At 35.2% G+C, this 21,807-nt stretch overlaps 1 protein-coding gene across 1 annotated transcript in view; it reads right to left on the bottom strand.

Moving 5' to 3' along the window:
- The window catches only part of LOC113234693 (clavesin-1-like), a 43,520-nt gene that overhangs the window by 7,969 nt on the left and 13,744 nt on the right, over positions 1–21,807 (bottom strand). The window contains exons 2-3 of the mRNA XM_026470132.1: positions 8,385–8,533; positions 3,758–3,852 (exon numbers count right to left, since the gene is read on the bottom strand). Of these exons, the coding sequence (XP_026325917.1) occupies positions 3,758–3,852; positions 8,385–8,526 (237 nt within the window). The 5' untranslated portion in view covers positions 8,527–8,533. The remainder of the gene's footprint in view (positions 1–3,757; positions 3,853–8,384; positions 8,534–21,807) is intronic.

Below are 21,807 nucleotides of genomic sequence, written 5' to 3'. Positions count from 1 at the left end.
ACACCAAGTGACAGGAGTCGTGTGCCTAGTAGTAATCGACACGCCGTTCGTGTTTTTATAATACTACCAACTAACACCCCGCTGCTAACCAGAAATCTTTTCAAAAAAGGAGTACCTATATTGCATGTTATGTGGAACGTTTCTTTACGCATTTTCTAATTTTATTGTTGATATGCAATGAATTTATTAGGAGTTTGCGGCTCAAAACGGAAGTTACAGAGCGCGAATTGAAATTAGAAAAATAAAATTTAAAAAAATAAAATTTTGTTTTTAAATTTCATCATAAAAAAAATAACATACAAATTGAGTTTTTAGGCTTCCGGGATTTTAAGTAGTGCTATATTTTTCGCTTATATTTGTTTTTTCAAACAAACCAACGTTTCGGATCCCATGGTCACGGCTGACTGTCATTTCATTACCAAAACATACAAGTTAATAAAAAAACTAACACCTATGTAAATGTGACTTCTCTACAGAGAACTATAGAGTACATTTAGCCCTCGCTGACATTTTGGTGCAGCCCAGATTGATAAAAGAACACATTAAAAATTAACAAAAACACACTTGAGCCATTTAATTAAAATACAACCAAAAATTTAAAATATTTCAGGAACACATAAAACACAAAAAATAAACTCTGAAATTGCTTGTCAAATAGCTATTGTGAATATCGACAACGACTGAGACAGTCAAGTGCAATCTCCTGTGGAAACTGTTTGACTTCCAACTTATTTCCTGCTTACCAGCGTCCTAAAGCCGTTGCTGAAATCAACTTGGAATTCTATACATCAGAAGTATCGACTGTCATAACACATTTCCTAGAAATCTATTTGGTTCTTTACGGTAGATCGAATAGAATTGAATACGTTTAGGATTTAAATAAAAATCCAGAAGCAGAAAATCGCTTAACGAGTGACGATACGTTAGGTCAATATCGATGACGATACAGAAACTGTTATAGCAGTAACTATTATAATAATATTGAAAATAATTCTAAACTAGAAATCGAAATTGGCGTGAAAGTAAAAAAATATCTGTTTAATAGATTTCCAGTTTTATAACTCGGGCTCAAAATTCGATTAGACAGTTGTAGAATGGTTCTAGTTTTTGTAGTGTCTTTCCAACTATTAGAAAGTAGGCGCTTGCCAAAATCGTATATCGTGATGCAAGTGACAGGAGTGACAAAATTACGGCAATTTGTGTGTGATTTCTTTGTAACTGGAACGATAAACATTATGCAGTTTGAAGTAACGTTTAATTCCATTTGAAAAATTGATCCGCTATAACTTTCAGTTTTACAGGCTTGTCGTATTATTCGTTAATAGGATTTTGGATTAATTCTGTACAGTTATATTATTTGTATTACAATATTCTTTACAACATTATTTTCACGGGTTTCTTGGTTCATAATTAGAATTTAAAAACGATCTACAATGAGTAGCGCAGCCACCAGTCTCTACAGAACGGAGATCGCGCATGATTTTATTTGTAAAAAACGTCGTATGTCGTGATGTGAGTGACGGAGACAGTGGAACGGAGTGCAATTTATGTAATTTTAGAACGTCGTTCCTTCGTAAAAAGTCACGGTGATACTATTTGACGGCTGATCACTGTTATTTTTCGCTGTGACGTGACCACCCATCACTATGTGTATGTGCATTGCCGGTCTAAGTCGGAAGGTAAGTCTAGCTTTCGTTAGATACTGCGACTGACATCTTCGGTATTAGTACAGAGAACTAGTAGAGGATAAGCTAGATATCAAAGAATTTTAGAATTGGAGAGAAGCTTCGGCGTCGGGAGGTGAGCGTGCGGACAGATCCGATATCCAAGCGGAAATTTGATTTAGGGGCAACGACTTAGCGGTGGCAACCGCTAGCCGTGCAATGCACAACGAGAGGTGAGTGGGCCAACAGCTCCGGTACCTATCTGGACAATATGGAGGGTGCTGTATGTGCACCAGATGTAGGAAATGAAATTATTTTTCCGGATTTAAATCGCGTATATTTGTTTTTCAAACAAACCAACCAGATGTAGTTTGTACCAGTAAGCTGATCTGGGGTCAAAACCTGACTGACAAGGTCTTTGTGCAAGCTTGCTTGCACAGGTAATAGTGGCCTTCCCGTATAACCAACGGTATGGAGGAGCGTCATAAACAAAACTTAAGTACATATGGGACAGTTCTGTGACCCCTTCAATACAGCTGATCCCCAACTCACGACAGTTGTCCAATTTAAGATCAAGAATTGTAAAAGTAAGTTCTGTAGCTGTATCTGCGATAGTCCACCTAGTTTATGAAACTATTTTCTATCTTAGGCAACTCTGATATGTATGAAAACCGTTGATTTAACTATGCGATGTTTATATTATTTTATTACAATTTTTGCTTACATCACACCCGTGAAATGGTGTTACTCAAAACACATCGTAATGAAATTAGATAGTGTGTCTGTGGCAATGAAACTTAACTAGGTCAGGTTTGTAGCTGTTAGCTGAACATGTAACGCAGTATGTGTTACTTTTTCTGATTCAATGTCGATTTTGTTTTAGATGATGTTTCTTCGTCTTCTCTTCTTTAGTGATGTTAATAAAAATGGAAGTGAATTAATAAAAATGAAAGTAAATTAATTTGCGATTCCGTGAGCTCAGTGTTTGCCTTTTATTGCTTTTAAAACGATAATAAAAAGAGAAAAAAATTGAATGTTCCACGTTTTTCTTTTTATTTTTTGTAATTAAATAAAAAAAATAAAAAATTAAATGTTTGTAAAATTTTGAAGCGATGAGACGAATAAGTCGTTTGTCTGGTGATAAGCGACACGCCTATTCATGACAGTTGCAAAGAACTTAGGGGCACTGCCACTGCGCCCATCACTCAGAGACATAACAAGTCTCATGTGTGTGTAATTTCATCAATATCCACCGACATCGGAACGGTATAATGCTTTCTGTTTTACGACTAGGTGGCAGTACTTCCATGGACGAATTCTTTCACAAGGGGCTCTACTGGTACAATAATCTTCTACAAACCTATCACAAGGTTGTTGCAGATAAACTAGACCATTTTTTTAATTGTAGGTACAGGCGTATAAATGGAAAAGTTATTGTTAAACATCAGCTAATCGCTATTAAGTTTCTTTTTTTTAATACGTTTTTAGTAGTTTTTTTTAACTGCCTCCGTGGCCGAACGCAGAGCTCCCAGGTTCGATTCCCGGGCCAGGAGAAATATTTGTATGCCCTACATTTATTTCTCTTGTGAGTTCGGGTGTAATTTGTAGTTGTCGCGACACAGGGTTTCCCTAGTGCAGGGCTATGTTGAGTGTGTGCGTTATTTATTTATAAAAGTCAAAAGTCAAAGAATCATTTATTCCATGGGTAAAATAAATTTCACTTGAAAACGTAATTTTTTAAGTTACCGCTCGTTCACTGTGCTGACTTCCCTGAGAAGAACGAGTGAGAAAGTCTAGAAATTGCTGTTTTCAAATGAACTTAAATGCTATGGAATACACTCGGAATCAAATTTGTGTGAAATCTAGACCCATACCATCATTCCATTATATCTTTATCTAACACGTAGTCTTCAATTTTGTAATATGACTTTTCAAATAACATATTTTTAATTACAGTTCCCCATAAAATAATCGTCTAGCTTTGGTAAACCAAATCGTGGTACCACGAGTTAGTTCTAAGGTTAATATTACGGGTATCTTCTTTCTTTATGAAATTATGTATATTTCTTCCATGATTTTTCTTTAGCGCTCACCAATTTATGCGCCAGAGCAGGTATAAACCGTCGACATCGCAAAAATCGGAGTAGGTAAGCGTCGTCTATTCGCCGCGGCTTGCATTGACCCCTCTCTGCAATTATAAAGTTATTTATTGTAAATTCTTCTTCGTTTTTGAATGAATGTACAATTGGAACAGCGTCAAGAGCACGAGCAGTTAGATACTTGAGATATAAATTCAACTCTATGTGGTAAGAGCGATCTATTGTCGAAAGTGTCAATCTTGAATGATGTGTGAGCTATGGTGACATCTTATGGGGGAGCAGTGTAGACGCTACAACACTATTTACTGCACGAAATAAGCATATATCCAAAAACTGGATATATCCAGATTATTTCACTAGGCGAAGAGATATTGCTACACGTTATATATCACGACATGGACATGAATTGATAACACCAAGTACCCAACTTAAAATGAACTCTTCTAGTCCACTCCTAATGTCGATCAAAGTTTATAATAAATTACCGAAGTCGTTAGTAGATGAGAAAAGCGACATAATAAGAGTATTTATAAAAAAGTAAAGTGACTGCTAATAGAAAAAAATTATTATGCTGTTTCAGAATTTATTCAGGATTAATGATTTAAAAGATTAATTTGTTATTATAAGTACGTCCTCCCCTCCAGTTTGCTGTGTCCTATTCAGGGTCTTTTGGACTTATTTTGGAATTTGTTCTAACAAAACAGTTTACCTTTATGCTGGTCGTAATTTGCGGTTTTTGAACACATTATAGAGAGTTTGTGATATCTGTGTAGATAAAATGTTAAACCGACCACACCAAAAACATTGTAGAAAATGCAATAAAGTATTGATTGATTGAATTCGTAATCGTACTCCCATTGCAGTGTTTGTTTGAGCTCAAAATACACTGAAAAAGACCTGATTGTAATGGAGTGGGGTTTAATTTATTCAATCACAATTCATACCAATTCGTACCCTTGGTCTAAATCATATTTTCCTAAAGTGGTCCCTACCAACCCCCAGTGGGCGGCGAACAGTCCCACCGGGCGGTAGGGGCCTCAGAAGCAATTGGGGAGCGTTGATGCTGTCCAGGGAGTGCTACGTGCGCGCTGGTAACGCACACGGCGAATATGCTATAGGCGAAAAACATGATGCGTCGTGACGCTTCGACTCTGCGCCAGTGTGAGTTGAGCCCTATAATAGATGACTTGAACTTGGATATTAACTATAATTTGGCCTAATAATGAATTACTAATTATCATTTCCAATCCAACTTCTAATAACTTAGTCACAGATAGAAAGATAGAATTGAAGTCATAATAGACGCTATAATTGAAACTCTAAAGTGAATTATTACAAATACCCGGAGCTTAGGAAATTGCTCAGAAATTGCCAATAGCCGTTTGACATTTACTTTAGGATTATCTACTAGTGTTTATTACACTAAATTTTAATACTCAGACAGCGGCTATTCCAGTATCTTTAGTTTAATGTCTGTACTTACGTACTGCAGTGTAGGTACTATTTGAAATTAAATTTAATAAGTTAGGTTTAGCACATAGAATAATAACGCATAGAATGATAGTTTCATATTAAACGAACTGTCACAAGTGAGGCAAAAATCAAATTCATGAAGGCTAGTTTTAGTAGTAGGTTCATTTTTGATTTTAGTGAATATTTATATAAAAATACAAGTTGAAACGCGTTACTTCCTTGTGGAATGTGATGTTAGTATCTATTTTATGTTTGTCTGACGTATTTTTACACTCATTTACCGCATATTTCGTTATTTTTAGCTACAATTCTTGATCTGTTCGCGGTGCAAGTTGACCTTGAGCACTGGAGGCCCGTCCGCTCGTGTAGGCCCATTGGGCGCGCTTCGATTTGCCTCACATAGCGTGTGCGGACTAGGTTTCTATACGTTATTATTCTAAGGTTTAGCATATGAAAACAGTCTTATGTTATATGTACAAATTAAACGATACATTTAGGAAAATGCTTTTGTTTAAGAGTAGACTACCTCAAATGGCTTTCGTTGATTTCGTATTACAACGAAAGAGTTGAATCAATCACTTAGAAAAAACTATGCAATAAAATTGAGGTTATACATTGATTACTGTACGGTGTGAATACAGGATTCCAAAAAATTATCACTATAGAAAAAGAAACACAAACTTACCGCTGTATTCAATAGGTAGTTTACATATACCAATGTTTTTTCTTTTATCAGCAGAACTAAATAGAACACGTGTAGTATACGATATATTTTTTTCTTTCAAATAGCTTTAATTCCTTTTCTAAAAAAATAAATTCTGAAATAAAGCCAGTCTCCTGCCGCTCGACCCAAGCAAAATGAATCGTATTAGTACCTATCATTATCGTAATAATTTGCTGGTATATTTATTTAATATATATTATGTAGCATTAAATTTAAGAAGAAAAGAGAAAAAAAAAATTCCTAACTGTAAGTCATTTAATTAAAGGTAGAAACTTTCATCGAGTTTATTTTTTGGCGGAAGTAACTTGTAGCGTTCGGGACACTAGAGGCTTTAATGGGGGAACTGAAACTTCGTTATGAGAACTTCCGCCTTTGGCCCTTTTTAATAGAATATTCTGTATCATTTATCTCATAGCTACATCAATCTAAGAAGTGTAATACAGCAATTGGATGCTGATAAGCAATAATGTGTTACCCACTGCCAAATTGTAGCTTGTCGTTTCGTTTTCATTGTACACACATAAAGTAAGTGATTTTTTTATTTTTTATTCTTGCACTAGGGAAACCCTGTATCGCGGGTGCCATGGACACACACATAGGTAGACAACCACAAATTACACCCAAATTTACGAGAGAAATAAATGTATGCCACACAAATATTTCTCCCGGCTCAGGAATCGAACCCGGGACCTCTGCGTCGGTTACCGTGCTGTATTGCCAGCACGGTAACCGTTCGGCCACGGAGGCAGTTCAATTTGAACCGTAGTAGTAGTTGACATATATACATTTTTTATAATAATATCAAGTGACGGGACGAACAAGTCGTGCGCGTGATAGTAAGCTACACGCCTGTCCATAACAATTGCAGTGCCACTTAGAGCTTTAAATCGCAGAGATCTGAGGGGCACTGTCACTGCGCCCGTCACCCTGATAAATAAGTTGACAAGTCCCATGTGCCAGTAATTTCAGCAAGAAAAGTATGGCAGGCACTTTGCTATATGTCTTTCCTATAATATAGAATCGTAAACAGCATGTGGAAAAACCAGGTGAATTTACGATAAGAAGAAGAATAAACTAGCCACATTATTACATGTAACATAAAATATAAAGAGCATTCTTTGTAAATTTACTCAGAGCATAGCGGAACAGAGTAATCCTATCCGATATTTCATTCAGTCCTTCCATGCGCACCGCCAGCAGTGGATGACGATGACGTCGCCCCACGTACCTGTCAGGAACATATATACAAGTCTAATATCCCTAGTATACTTCTGATTACTTTCAACAAACACACTGTAAAAGCTACCATATCCAAATTGCAAAGATTAGATCGGAGGATAGAAGTAGTCTACACAAAGTGTTGATATACAATAACCCGTATCTACAAGGCCCATTCTTATGTATAGTTCTGAGACTTGGACACTCACACGTAAAGAAAAGAACAAACTCCTGGTGATTGAGAGAAAGCAAAATTCGAGATAGTAGCTGGAAAGTTCATGCTAATGCCGAAATAGAAGAGCTCGTCGCCCAGCCAAACGGCATCGGAGAAACCAAAGCGCACAGATATCACTAGCTCGGCCGTTTTGAAAGGATGGGAGAAGATCAGAACGCGAAGAGAGTAGTTTGTAAGTAGAGTATTTTGGTCGGCCTACTTGACAGAGATTATTTGGTCATTCCAGGTATCACTGGAGCGACGCCGTGAAGGCAGACCTGCGTGAACCACATGTCATTATTAACTGCACAGGACCGAAGAAAGTGGCGTAATCACGTTTCGGATGTCAAGATACATTTTGAGTCACTGAACCAGCGGAGTAAGAGGGCAGAAGGGGTAAACAGCACATTGCCTCAAGTACAGTCTCACAAATTTATTTTGTTCAGTCCATAAATGTCTATAAATCGAGCGGAATTGCGAAAGCGTCATGTTGGTCTTACAAAAATAATTTTATTTATTTCAAAAACAACTTTTTTATATTTTAAAATCATATTTTATAATAAGACGCGACTTCACATACATAACGGTCAAGTGTCAAGGACAGGTCAATTCAACGAGATTTTTTCGAGATTGTTATACTTACATGATATTATATAACTGCCTCCGTGGCCGAACGGTTACCATGCCGGGCTGCCACGCAGAGGTCTCAAGTTCGATTCCGGGGCCGGGAGAAACATTTGTATGGCCTACATTTATTTCTCTCGTGAGTTTGGGTGTAATTTGTGGTTGTCTATGTGTGTGTCCGCGACACAGGGTTTCCCTAGTGCGGGGCTATGTTGAGTGTGTGCGTTATTATTATTATTATTATTAATAATAACTAATTCATGGCTAATGGGCATTGTTAGTTTTTTTCAAACTCTCTATTTAAAAATCCATTTGGAGGAATAAGGTTGCTGATTAATATTTTCTATGTATTTGGCGTTTAGACTTACCATAAATCATCTGTCGAAACTCCTCAATAATTTGTTGTCTAGTGGCCGGGTTCTCGTGGCAGTTTCTTCTAGCCATTTCTTCGAATTCTGCATCTTCGAATCTGCTGACTTCGGCTTGAAACGCGATGTTTATGAATGGCATTTTATATCTGTAACAATGGAAATATGAATATAGATATATGCACTGTAAACGTAACTTGAATGTTGGACTTAGCAGTAACATTGAAGTTCATACAGAATGAAGACGTGACCACTAAGGATTACATTTTAAATTAACCATGAGCTTTTCAGTGAAGGAAAACATCGTGGTGAAACGTGGCCGTCAAAGAAGGTTCACAACTCTCGGAAAGCGTATGAGTTTCCCACCCCGCATTGGGCCAGTGTAGCGAACTAGCGCTAAAACCCTAGCCTGAGAGAGTGTTCGTGCCCAAGAGTGGGGTGTGTTAATGGGATGACGGCGACTTAAGAGATATAGATTCAAGAAAGAGCTTTCTGGAAGCAACGCTATGCATTTTCCGAGGTTCGACAAGCAGGTATAACCAAGAAGATGGAGTACTTATATATTCCAGTTAACATTAATCGTAGTTATAGAAATGATTAAATGATAAAAAACACATCGCGGCAGTTAAGAACCGTCAGCTCAATAAGGCTGCAATTGCCGAGCATTTGCTGGAATCAGGACCAAACCACTGGATTGAGCTTCATAATCCCGAGATCCTTTCTACAGAACGTCATCACTATAGTAGAATCGTACGTGAAGCTATTGAAATTAAAAAACACCGTAATTTCAACCGAGAAGATGGTTTTAAGCTTTCATCGTCATCGACATCAAGTATCGCCCGACAAGTCGCCGGATGTCATGAGTATTGTGTGTCGGTCTAGTGAGAACCCTAGTGCACAAATAAATAATGAAGATCAAGTGCGGGTAGTTAGAAAAACTCGCACGGCTAGAAGATGCTGACACCCGCCTCTTCAGTCTCTTCGAGACCATGGACGTTGCAATATGTCCGAAAAGTCGAGGTAAATAAAATATGTTTTATACGTAATTAAGTCCCGAATTAGAAATGAAATAATAGAAATGATTGCCGTAATTAAATTTCAAATTTTGTACCCAATTAGTTTTTGTTACAAAATATTCAAATACAAAATTTGAATTTAAACTACAATGTCGCAACCATACGTGACTGTATTAAATGAAAGTGTATGAAACAGGCTCTCCAAATTTGCAAATGAAGGTAGTCCTTCAAAATTAGAATTGTAAAGGTCGAATTCTCTGCATACCATAGCAAATTAGTTTTGTAGTGTTGAACTACTTACACAACTGTTAAACTAGCGTCAAAATTAAATAAACATGAGTTGCGCAATTTTAAATTTAAAAATTGTGAAATTGGTCGTTTCGTAGTTTATTGCAAAGTAGGTTAATTTCGGGGTGTTTTAGAACATGCACTGTTGAAATCAAGTTTAATAAAAGAACTCTACGTCGTCGTATTATCTTGCAACAATGCACTGTGGGATATAGGACACTTCTATAAGAAGCATAGGTAATTGCCGTAATCACCAAGCTACCAAGCACCCCGCCAGAGAGGGCAAGCGCCTGGGTTTTAAACCGGCGCTTTGTTAATGTTTTGTTTAAATCGGGTTAAAACCCATTAATGCCCGAAATCGAGGGTAAAACTATTTACAACTAAAATATGTAAATCGAGTTTTGTTCAAATGTAACGATATTAATACAAAATGTTTATTGCTAGGTCACATATTTTGCCTTTGTATTGAACAGATTCGCTTGAAAGTCGTATTGAAATAAACCGATACAAAAAAATCGTTGTTTCGATTTTTATAAATATTTAATCGTAATGCTTCCCTAGTAGTAAGTGAAAGTCCACATGATTGCAAGGTGGATATTTTTTATATACATATATCAAGTGATGGGACGAATCAGTCGTGGGCCTGGCGGTCAGCGACACGCCTGTCCATAACAGTTGCAGAGCCACTCAGAGCTTCAAATCACAACCGTGCGCCCGTCACCCTGATACATGTGTTGACAAGTCCCACTGCAATTTCACCAGAACCCTTACCCTTAAAAAACCGAAACACAGTAATGCTGACATTACTGCTTCGTGGCCAAAATAGGCAAGATGGCAATATTACCCTGGATGAACTCTTTCACAAGGAACACTACTGCTACTGAATGAAGAAAGATTTTTTGTAATAAGTATGGAATTATACCAACTTCCGTATTATTTTACGCGTATAATGGGTTCCACTCACGAAATTGGGCAGAAATGGGTTAAAACCCGCACAAAAAACCGGACGGGTTCATTGTGTTTTAATCCACAGCCCGTCTCTACGGACCGACGTATTTTTATTTCCTAATACCTACACTTTGAGTACCAGAGCAATGGTATTCACTCTGGGGCACATCCCGGAACACCCAGACCAGAATCAATTTAGAGATATTAATTTCTCAAATTAGTCGTACCGGGAATCGAACCCGGGACCTCCTCATTTAGCGCCTGCAGTACAAACTGTAGGCTACGGTTGGGTTGTCTAAGGAGATTAGTGTTTCAACAACCAATCGTATTGCATTAGTTTGACAACTCCAAGCCGTTTGTCGTTATAATGAAATGTTATTGGCCGCTGAAATTGCATAGCAGTTTCTCCACTCGGCCTTGGTAGGCTAATGGCTACTTACAGATACATTCTAATTAATATTCTTCGAGGAATTATCAACAGAATTAAAAACAAATGTATTATTGAGATTATTTGTGATATAACTGCCCTAGTTTGTTGTGATCATTAATATAAAGATCAAACACAATGAAATATTAAAATAATACATTTGACCAAGAATCGATATCAACGTTAGCTTTTGGTACCTGTAAAGTCACCGGCTGCAGTGAGAAGGTTGCATTTTTGTTTCGTACCACGGCCACTCTGCTTGACCGCGATGGCGGACAGAACTACTAAATCAAATTGTCTAACTTTTTATTCTTTTCAAGTTTAATCATAATACAATCAATGTAAATCATGTATTGACCATAATGAGCGAATCCGTCTATCCAATATCTGTAATTCAAAATAATGAAACCCGACAAGGGGTAAGTCCCTAAATCTAACATCTACCATTTTTTAGATCCAAGATAGGGAGTGTTTTTTATTAATGTACTGTTTTCTACATCTACCTTTTATTTGTTACAGTTTTTTACTTTACCTTTTCCTTCACATTTAATAAATTTGTGGACCGGAGGTTTTCTGTTTTACTGCTGTGATCCTGATCACGGTTGTTAGGGTTACAATTAACACACACACACACACACTCAACATAGCCCCGCACTAGGGAAACCCTGTGTCGCGGGTGCCATGGACACACATATAGACAACCACAAATTACACCCAAACTCAGGAGAGAAACAAATGTAGGTCATACAAATATTTCTCCCGGCCCGGGAATCGAACCTGGGACCTCTGCGTGGCAGTCCGGCATGGTAACCGTTAGGCCACAGAGGCAGTTGAATTCTTTCAAGGTTACTAAAAACTCTCACTAGATGTCACTTACGGCACTGAAAGCCGGAAAACCAGTACAGAGACCTATAACAAAAACAAATTGAAGAATTTCGTCAACTCGATAACTTGACCTGTAGCTCATCGGTATAGAGCAATGTTATGGTTAGAGGCGTTTAAACGAAAAGCTCATAAAAAAGTTTCCTTTTTTAAACAAGCGCATAAGCACGCTTTTCATTTTAAGCGTAAGCGTTGGTCACTGGTCAATTCTATACTCAACAATTTAATTTTTTACAATGTGTCTAAGTTTCAAGTAGCGCCATCTATGTTTCCTAAACAAATTAATTCAATATAACGTTGCAAGTTTTTTTAAAACATAAAAGTCTATGCGCTTAAATGTTTTTCTAAACGACTTTTTAAGCATTAAACTAAAAAGCGTTTAAGTGAAAAGCGCTTTTACAAGCACGCTTTTTACAAAAATAAGCAGTTCTTTCCATGTCAACGGTTAACAACTACAAAAGTTAAACAACTTATGTTTTTGAACGCTTTGAAACGCCAATGAACAAAATATTAATATAATAATGTTACCTATGTTATAAATAAAAATAAAACTCGTTTTTTACAAATAAACTTACTTATCCTAAAACGTGTAGTGGTCTACACTTGCTTTTCGATATCAATACAACAATGCGAGCTTTTTTTAATGTAAAAGTCTACGAGCTTAAACGTTATTTTAACGATTTTGTTAGCTTGAAACTAAAAAGCGCTTAAGTGAAAAAGCGTTTAAAAAAGCACGGTTTTTTACAAAAATGCACAAAGTTTAATGGTTTAAAAAAATAAGCAATTTTTCCCATTTCTAGCTATGGTACAGTGTGCTCAAGGGTTCAAGTTCCATCGGGTCGAAGAAATTTTTCTTTGTGTTCGAGTTTTGTATTAGCAATCAGAATTAAAAACAATTTAATACCTTCCGAGTAATGTGACCCACACTTTGACATAAGTATAGGTCTACACAATACGAGAAACGGTTACTTTCCAACTTCTACTTTTGTACCTATTTCTCATCTTTTCCATTCGGAATTATCTACAAATCCATCTTAAAATTCGCTTCATAGTTGCATGTAATCATTTAATACATACTTTCCCTTATAAGTCCAACGTTCCGAATAATCCATTCAAAATTCGAATAAAAGCTTAATTTTTTGTCTAATATTAATTTACATTCCAAATTATTGGACACATATTACAACACTTTGTATACGGGGTATCTATCTAAGACGACGCAAAAAAATTATGTACTTCAAAACAAAATGTATTTTACACTTTACACAAATGTTGTGAGGAAACGTTCAGGTGCAGACTGAAGAACCTTTTATTGGAAAAGTCCCTTTACTCAGTAACAGAGTACCCTCACAGTATTTAATAAATAATTAATTAAATTATGATATTTTTTAATTAGTTATTAAGAATCCGTATTGACATTTTCCTGTATACACTTGACATTATTAGTTTAATTCAATTATTTATTTAGTATCATTAATTATGTTGATTTGTATATGTACACTGTTGTGTACTTATGACTTACTATTATATAATTATTTCTTCATTATTTTGTAAACTGACGCTCACTTTTCAAAGAGTAATATAAAATGACATGTAATTGTATTTGAATGAGATTTGTCATGTTGAGAGAAATAAACCAAACTAAACTATCATAATAACTTTTTATTACCAATCACAGTGGGATCGATTTTCAATTATGATTTTGAACGGATCTAATGTAATTTTTAAGTATATTCTCTTAAGTAGTTCACAACTTACTCTAGGAAAAAAAAAGCCAGCGAAAGCGAAATAAAAAATGGAAGTTGTTTAGCAACCGCGTCATGGAGTTATAAATAACATTTTACGAACAGTGAAAGTCAGTCGAATAGTTTCGGCGTAAGTACGTACTTGCTATTTTTAGAATTAATATGTAAGAGGCCCATTGTCGGGCGATAGAGAACACGTTACAGTAGGGCAATGTCGAAAAAGTAAGGCGGATGACGATCGTAAACAATTTTTGATATTCTCAGAGTCGCACGATAGATAAAAATCCATCATCTGTACTCGACATGAAACGACCGCTCGGACGCAGTGGAGATTAAGAAACTGAGACAAAATGTTGAAATTACTATTAAGTTAATTTAATTTTTAACGAAGATGTCTTTAGACTCAAATAACACAATGGTAGGCTTAGTTATATTCTGTTATTACACTCGAAACAAAATTAAGAGTTCATTATTGAATACGTTTTAAATACAATCGACAAAAACGGAACATTAATTATTATTAGTAAGGCACATACACTCATAGCTCCGCACTAGGAAAACCCTGTGTCGCCGCCGGGGTCGTGGTCACACGCATAGAAAAACACAAATAACACGCAAACTGGCGAGAGAAATAAATGTAGTAAACCAATATTTCTTCAGGCAGCCATGGCAACCGTTTAACCACGGGAGACAATTAAAAATAAAATATGTTTGAAATCTCAAGCATCTTTATTGCTAATGAGAATAAAAATAATGTGGACCAGTTTCAGAAACATTGTCTGTAGACAGATGCGACATTATTTTACAAGGTGCATTAATGTCGCAGTATTCGAGAATTGAAGCCTAGTACCTCAATAGTTCTTACAAATTATACTTTTACAAATTTTGTGTGAGATATTCGTACCCACCCACGGTCTAACAAGGTCACATCAAAAAGTTTAAAGATTCTACGAACGAAATTACTCCCTAACTTTTTTACGTTTAATTATGAGAGAGAAAATTCCACACACACGTAAGGTGTGTTCACATTATGTTGTGACGACAGATAGTGCATTTTAAAATGTCGTGGCTTGTATATTCAAATGAAGTTGTTCACATATGTATGTATAGTACAACACGATTAACTGTTGATCACGACTTTTTTATCATTACGACGACAGACTGTCGAGACAATGGGAAGAGCTAGAACTACAGTCGTCAGACGATAAATAAAACGTCACGATAAAAATGTGACGACAAATAATCGCAGACAAGGCGTGCCATGAACCGATAAATTGTCGTCACGATCTAGTGGGAGCAGGTAGACACGTCAGTCGTTCAACGATAAATAAAACGCTCGTACATAATGGGAACGCGCCCTAACTTGTTTCCTGTTGTTTATATTTTTTTATGACTTTCATGTGATAAAACCACAAATCGCGGTCGCTTGCGATGGTCGACACGATAAGCCCAAAATTGTACTTAATCCGGTTTAGAATGTTACTAGGCCAGAGTTTTTGACTGCCAGTGGTGACTATCAAAGAAAAGAACGTTACGATGATAGTTCGGTGTTGCTTCGTACCGACGTAACTAATCACCAAACTTATAAATGTAACTTTTTTATAAAAAAAAAGACCTCACAAGTTCGTGGAATTACATTTATTTGCCAAGTTTTACTGAAATTGGTTACCAGAAAGTGCGCGAAACCGGATTCATTCCCGAGTTTGCCAAACGCGTAACATACATACAAAAAAACAGTACATTTGAGAACCTTCTCTTTTTTAAGTCGGTTAATTAATAGGACTGCACTAATTAATTCCATCTTCCCCTTTCCTTCATCGGGGGACCAGACTGTTCCACGCCTATGTTGTGGATATTTTAAGGGTCCACACGAAGCGTGTCGCTTCCACATTATTTTATATGGCGAACGGATATCGATGGAATTTTTTTTAATACTGTCGGTTAATTGAAATATATTTACAACGTTGAACGATTAGTTTCGCTCAGTTCTTGTGACTGTTTAATTACCGCAGTCGATCAAGTTTTACGATACAAGTACTTTCCAATTATTTTTATAATAAACATCGCTATGGTAAGGTGGCAAGGTGCAGGTGAAGTTGCGAAATGTAACTTTTTAACCGACTTAAAAAAAAGACGATCTTCACTTTTCACATTCTTCGTCTAAATTCACTGAACCACGAAGATACATAGCTACGACTTGGGATTTCATCACCAAATGCCAATTGAAGGCTGTGATAACTGTCTTGTTGACTTAAGGCACATCGAAAATCGTAAAAAATCATGGACCGACAATTTTCACAAAAGAAATTCATTGCAATACTTACAGTTTTGAAAACGACTCCACAATGAAAAAACAAATGACAGTCTCTTAAGGTAAAAAGTAACCTACTCACAAAGAGTTCCTTTTTCAAATTACGTATTTGTTTTTTTTTTGGTTTCTTTTACAAGTGGCCAGTTAACACAAGTTCTCATGTCACAAATTACCCTATTTTGGGAGTTTGGAATCATAAAGCTTACTTTACTGCACGTAAGTAATAATCCAAAATTTTGAAATAAATTAATTATTTTTACTACTTTTACTATTGCAAGTCACATTTGACTTGGAAATTAAAGTCATAGGTCTATATCGCCATAGGGATTAACACCGCTCTCCGAAACTTGACAATTGCATTAACATTGCGCTTGTCTTTTATTGCAACTGCCAACGTTGACCAGTTGTGTAATAGAAAGTGGTAATTCTCGTCAGTAGCCATTTGCGGTACAAAGGGATCTTAAATCGTTGCACTCAGTGAGACGACATAAGCTGAGTGAATGACGGATTCCGTAATAGCACAGAGCACACTCTATTGTTCCAATTTTAGTGCTTAGTTTATTTATTTAGTTAATAAGCCGAATTATTTATTAATAAAACCTGTATAATTGTGTTGTATTATCTGTCAAATCATATAATGTCTGTGTACTGCGCTAAAAAAGTAAATTATTAACGGAATAAGCAACTTTCTTCTATCTTTGTTTCATGGTCACGGCTGACTGTTAGTAAAGTCAACCGGTTATATCCAATATTACAGTAAAAAATAGTTTCATTTAAAATGTGTAAGAATTCAAATGAACTCAAAAGTATAATAATATAGTTTTAGTAGAAATAGAGCTTTATGTGAAAAAGTTCGTCCAGGGAAGCCATCTTACCTATTTCTGCCGCCAAGCAGTAATGTGAACATTACCGGTTTCGAAGGGTAAGGGTGCTGGTGAAATTACAGGCACATGGGACTTGTCGACTTATGTCTCTGGGTGTCGGGCGCAGTGACAGTGCCCCTACGGTCTTTATGATTTAAAGCTCTGAGTGGCACTGCAACTGTTAGGGACAGGCGTCTCGCTTTTCAACGGGCACATGGCTTGTTCGTCCCGTTACTTTGTATTATAAAAATCTTCTAATTGGAGATGATAGGTTAGCAGCAAAATGTTATATTTGGGCCAACGTCGCGGAAGCTCATAATTAGTATAGTAGTGTTAATATTCACAGCACACATTGTGGTTTTTACAAGGTCCATGCTTTCTTCAAACTTTCGAATCAAAGTTCCCCTTTTAATAAGCCGTTAAAATTAAAATGTTCACAAGTAGTTGTTAATTTAGAAAGCCATCAATGTGCTAAAGAGAATACAGTAATAATGTACAACGGGTTCTATGCGAAATAAGTTGAAGCCCAGCTTTAGAGAAAGAAAAGAATAGGTTCGTCCCATAATTCATTTAAAAGAAAAAATGAAAAAGGCTGTAACATATAAAATGACATGAAAAGTACAATCAGTATAAAAAAATTACCATTAAACACAATCCAGACGAAACACAATACTCAACCCTAAAAGGGCCTGTATATCTACATATTTTAACTGTAAATGACGTGAGGATTTAATGTGGAATAATGAAATTAAATGGTGATGATGATTTATGAGCAGTGATCGGAATTGAGGGAGTTTTTATACCTAAAGTTTGAACGTTTTCTTAGTATGGACATACCCATTTCGTGATATGATCAAAAAATATCCCGGGATACGTATTACTTGAACTAATTTAAATTACTATTGAATAAATTCATAATACTACTGAATAAAATTAATATTGTTGTATTACGTTTTATTTATACGTAGGTATTTATTTATAATAATTATAGTGTTTAGTTTGACTCACTAAAGTAATTGTTCTTTCAAAAGGAGAAATATATCTAAGATCGGTACAGAATGTGTAGCAGTCTTCGCTGATGCTGTTATTAACATAAACATAAGTACTACATACATAAAATGGTAAAAACAAGATGTTCGTCACACAAAATAAAAATTTTTCAAGTTTTTATCAGACTTCGTTGTGGTCAAACGGACACTTTGATGAGTTTTTTTTAAGATGAACTGCCAAAATGAGGTGATGCAATTTCGGTGAAAAATGGTACATTTATATGTTCTGGTTCCGTATTGAAATATTTGACTTGGTAATTTAAACATAATCGACCTTACTAACCAACATTCTGGTATTAAAAAAAACCAGAAAATTAAACTAAAACTAAACAACCTTTGCCCTTTGTTAAATATCGACGGTTTTTATAGTTTATCTTATCTTGTTTCTGTACTGTGTAAAAGAGATAACAGTTACGGCTTTCCACGTTGTGTGAAAGAGAAGCTATTACTTATTTCTGCAGCGAAATATCCGTGCAAAAAACTCTTGTAAAATCTTTTGCTGAGTGCGCACGTGTTGTGAAACTAAAGTGTTGACCCCGGCTTGTTATTTTGGAATTTCACCGGCTTTGTTTGACAACTACGGCTTGATTTTGTGGGCTGTACTACAAACGAATTTGATATTTGCTATTTTCTTATCTTCAGTGTAAAAATATTTGCAAATTTAAATTTGCTATCTAAACTTTTTTTATTTATATTTTATGACTTTATTAATAAATAATACAACGCACTATTGCATTTTAATTATGTAACTTGCAAAGTAATAAAAGAAGTCAAAATTTTTGATGATTTGATTATAAAAATGTTGAAAAGTATCATGATATGCCGGTTATTATTGCATCATATTACAAAACAAGACAACACCGAAATCCCTGCTTTAAAAATGTTTTATGAGGGTTAACTTTATTATCCCTGTTGTTGACATTCAAGTAAAAACGCCTGATAATATTGAACCTAGCATAATTTCTCCATTCAAATCCATCTAAAAAGACCACGTTACCACCATGTCGGCGTGGTGCCAGAACGTGCGATGATAAGAAAGCGACAAAGGGTGCCGCGTGGTGAGACAAAAATCTTTTTTTGTTAGTTTCTAAAGCTAATCTCATTGTCTGAGTGATAACTGGAAAAAAGAGCGAACGAGACAACATACCTGCTTGCGTGCAGTTACATGTAACCCCATTAAGTACAATTTTTGTAATTGTTCTTATTCGATGTTGTGCTTGTCATGCGTTCGGGTGTTATTTTGAGTTTTTCTGTATTTTCTGACAACTTGGCTATCTCACAACGGTTTTTGATTTGCATTGCGATCTGGATTTTGATTTTACTTAAAACGACGACTTTACGCTACGAATCCCTGAACCAGCTTTTACCTGCGACTTGGACTTCATATTTATTTCACTTGCAAGGTAAGAATGAATTTTTTATTATTTATTGTTGAATTTTTAGTTAGACAATCTTTTTAATTAGAATTATTTAAAAAAAGTGGGAAAATACGGCAGAGTTTTAGAGATAAAAAATTAAAATAAATATTTAAAAATAGTAATTCACCCTGAATCTAATAAAGTTACCGAGGTTCGTAAAAATGTGCTAATAAACAGATACATTTAAACTACGTATGTAATATTTACTTATAATGTTTTTAATTTTAGTATAATTTTTTTCTTTTAATTTATCCAGAAAAAAATTACACAAATTACAAAATTATATATTTTTTCTATAACACTGCAATTTTTAATCGTTACACCTATAGGTTTTTGGAATAAAAAGCAGATTTCCGAGAAAAGACCTCAGTAATACCTATACCGTACAGTAGAATACCTATTTAACTTAAAAAAATGATTATGAAGAATGTGTAATTCTACATGTTAAAGAAGAAAATTATTAATTTTATTTTTAAAAGATCTATCTCGTTTCATAACATCCAGATATAAAAGTACCTTCATAAAAGTGACTACCCTGAAAAAAATTATAATTGAATATAACTTCTGAGTTTTACGATATTTGCGTGTGGTATTTTTATGATGAAATGAAAAATATGAGACCTCAATAATAATATAAATATCTTTTCCAAAAACGGCGGGCTTTAGAGAGAAAAAAAAACAAAAAAAATTAGGCACGCTGAATCTAATAAAGTTACGAACTTCGTAAAAGATCTTAAAAGTGCAACTTAAGACGTACTTTTTAACTATGTATACGGCTATTTAGTAGTAAAATTCGACTAGTTCTAAGCGCGCGTTAGCAAAACGCGCGTCGAACGCTCCTAAGAGAACAGGCTCTTAATTTACCAACTATGTGTTTAAAATGTATTTTTGTGAAATAGGCAGTTATATAATTAAGTACTTTTAAAAACTCTGTTTCAAAATGTTTTGACATGGTCATTAGCAGCTTTTTTTTATTTTAGGTATTATCACTATGGAAAATAGACCAAGATCAGAGCTGGTTTATAGCTGGGTTGTCGACTACCCAGAACTGGTTTACGATCCCGCAAGTGGTATCATATTTTGTACAATATGTGAATCCCACATAAAAGCTACTCGTAAAAGCAACGTAGATCGGCACATCATAAACGCACTTCATACAAGACGACGAAAAAGAACCCCGGATGAGTTTTATTTTGATTTAATAGAATTTTTAATATTATGTAACATACCTTGGACACAAGTGAGTAACCCAACGTTACAAAAATTTTTCAACAAGTATATATGTATAAAATGTTGTTGTACTTGCTCAAATAAGGCAGTACCTTCAGAATCATTGCTACGGAAACAATATTTTAACAGATTTTTTCAAACACAATTAAAAGCTACTTACGATGTAATCGGAAACAACAAGATTTGGTTATCACTTGACGAATCCACGGATTTTTTGGGAAGATACGTTGTAAATTTATTGGTGATGCCACTTATACAAAATGTGGCTACCAGACCATATTTAATAGCTTGTAAAATGCTAGAAACAGTGAACAGTATAACTATGTCCGATTTTGTAATAGAATCTTTAAGAAATATGTGGGGAGAATCATTTGAAGAGAAAACAAGTAATGTGTTAATGTTATGCACAGATAGTGTGGCATATATGTTGAGAACTGGACGCCTATTAAAAATTGATTTTCCTAACATTATTCATATAACGTGTTTAGCTCATGCTCTTAACCGATTGGCAGAACAAATTCGTTCACAATACGAGAATGTTGATTCCTTAATATCCAATGTCAAAAAGATATTTCTGAAATCCCCAAATCGGGTCAGAATTTTAAAAAACATGTATCCAAACTTGCCGCTGCCTCCACAACCTGTAATTACAAGGTGGGGCACGTGGCTAAAGGCAGCAACATACTATGCTACACATTTTAGAGAAATATCGAATGTTTTAAACAGTCTTAACAGCAATGAGTCTATATCAATTAAAAAAGCAAAAAGAGTCATACGAAATGAAAATATCGTATCAGAGCTTAATTTTATTAATGAATATTTCACAATAATAGACGAAGCACTTACTGAAATACAAACAAAAAAAATATCAATAATTGATTCATTTTTAATTTTTGATAAAGTCAGGTCTTGTTTAAGTTGGACCTCAAACGAATTAATAAATAGTAAGATAGAAAAAGTACTAGATCGAAATCCCGATTATGATGTAATTAGAGAAATAGGTGAAAAAATTGTGAAGGGAAATGAAACAGATTACGAAAATTTTTTCAAATTTGCGCCTCTTACGTCTGTGGACGTTGAGAGATCTTTCTCAACCTTCAAGTGGATATTAAATGTAAAAAGAAATAGACTTAAAGAAGAAAATATAGAAAAAATAATGATTATCTATTTCAATTCTTTACAAGAAAGGGAAACAGATCTAGTACAGGAAGAATGATAATTTTTCCTCTTTGAAGCATTTACCCCT

This window comes from Hyposmocoma kahamanoa, unplaced genomic scaffold (genome assembly GCF_003589595.1).
Source record: "Hyposmocoma kahamanoa isolate Upper Pololo Valley unplaced genomic scaffold, ASM358959v1 86, whole genome shotgun sequence".
In the NCBI taxonomy this organism is placed as follows: Eukaryota; Metazoa; Arthropoda; class Insecta; order Lepidoptera; family Cosmopterigidae; genus Hyposmocoma; species Hyposmocoma kahamanoa.
The sequence above is the reverse complement of the archived record's forward strand: the minus strand, read 5'-3'. Positions and strand labels throughout refer to the sequence as shown.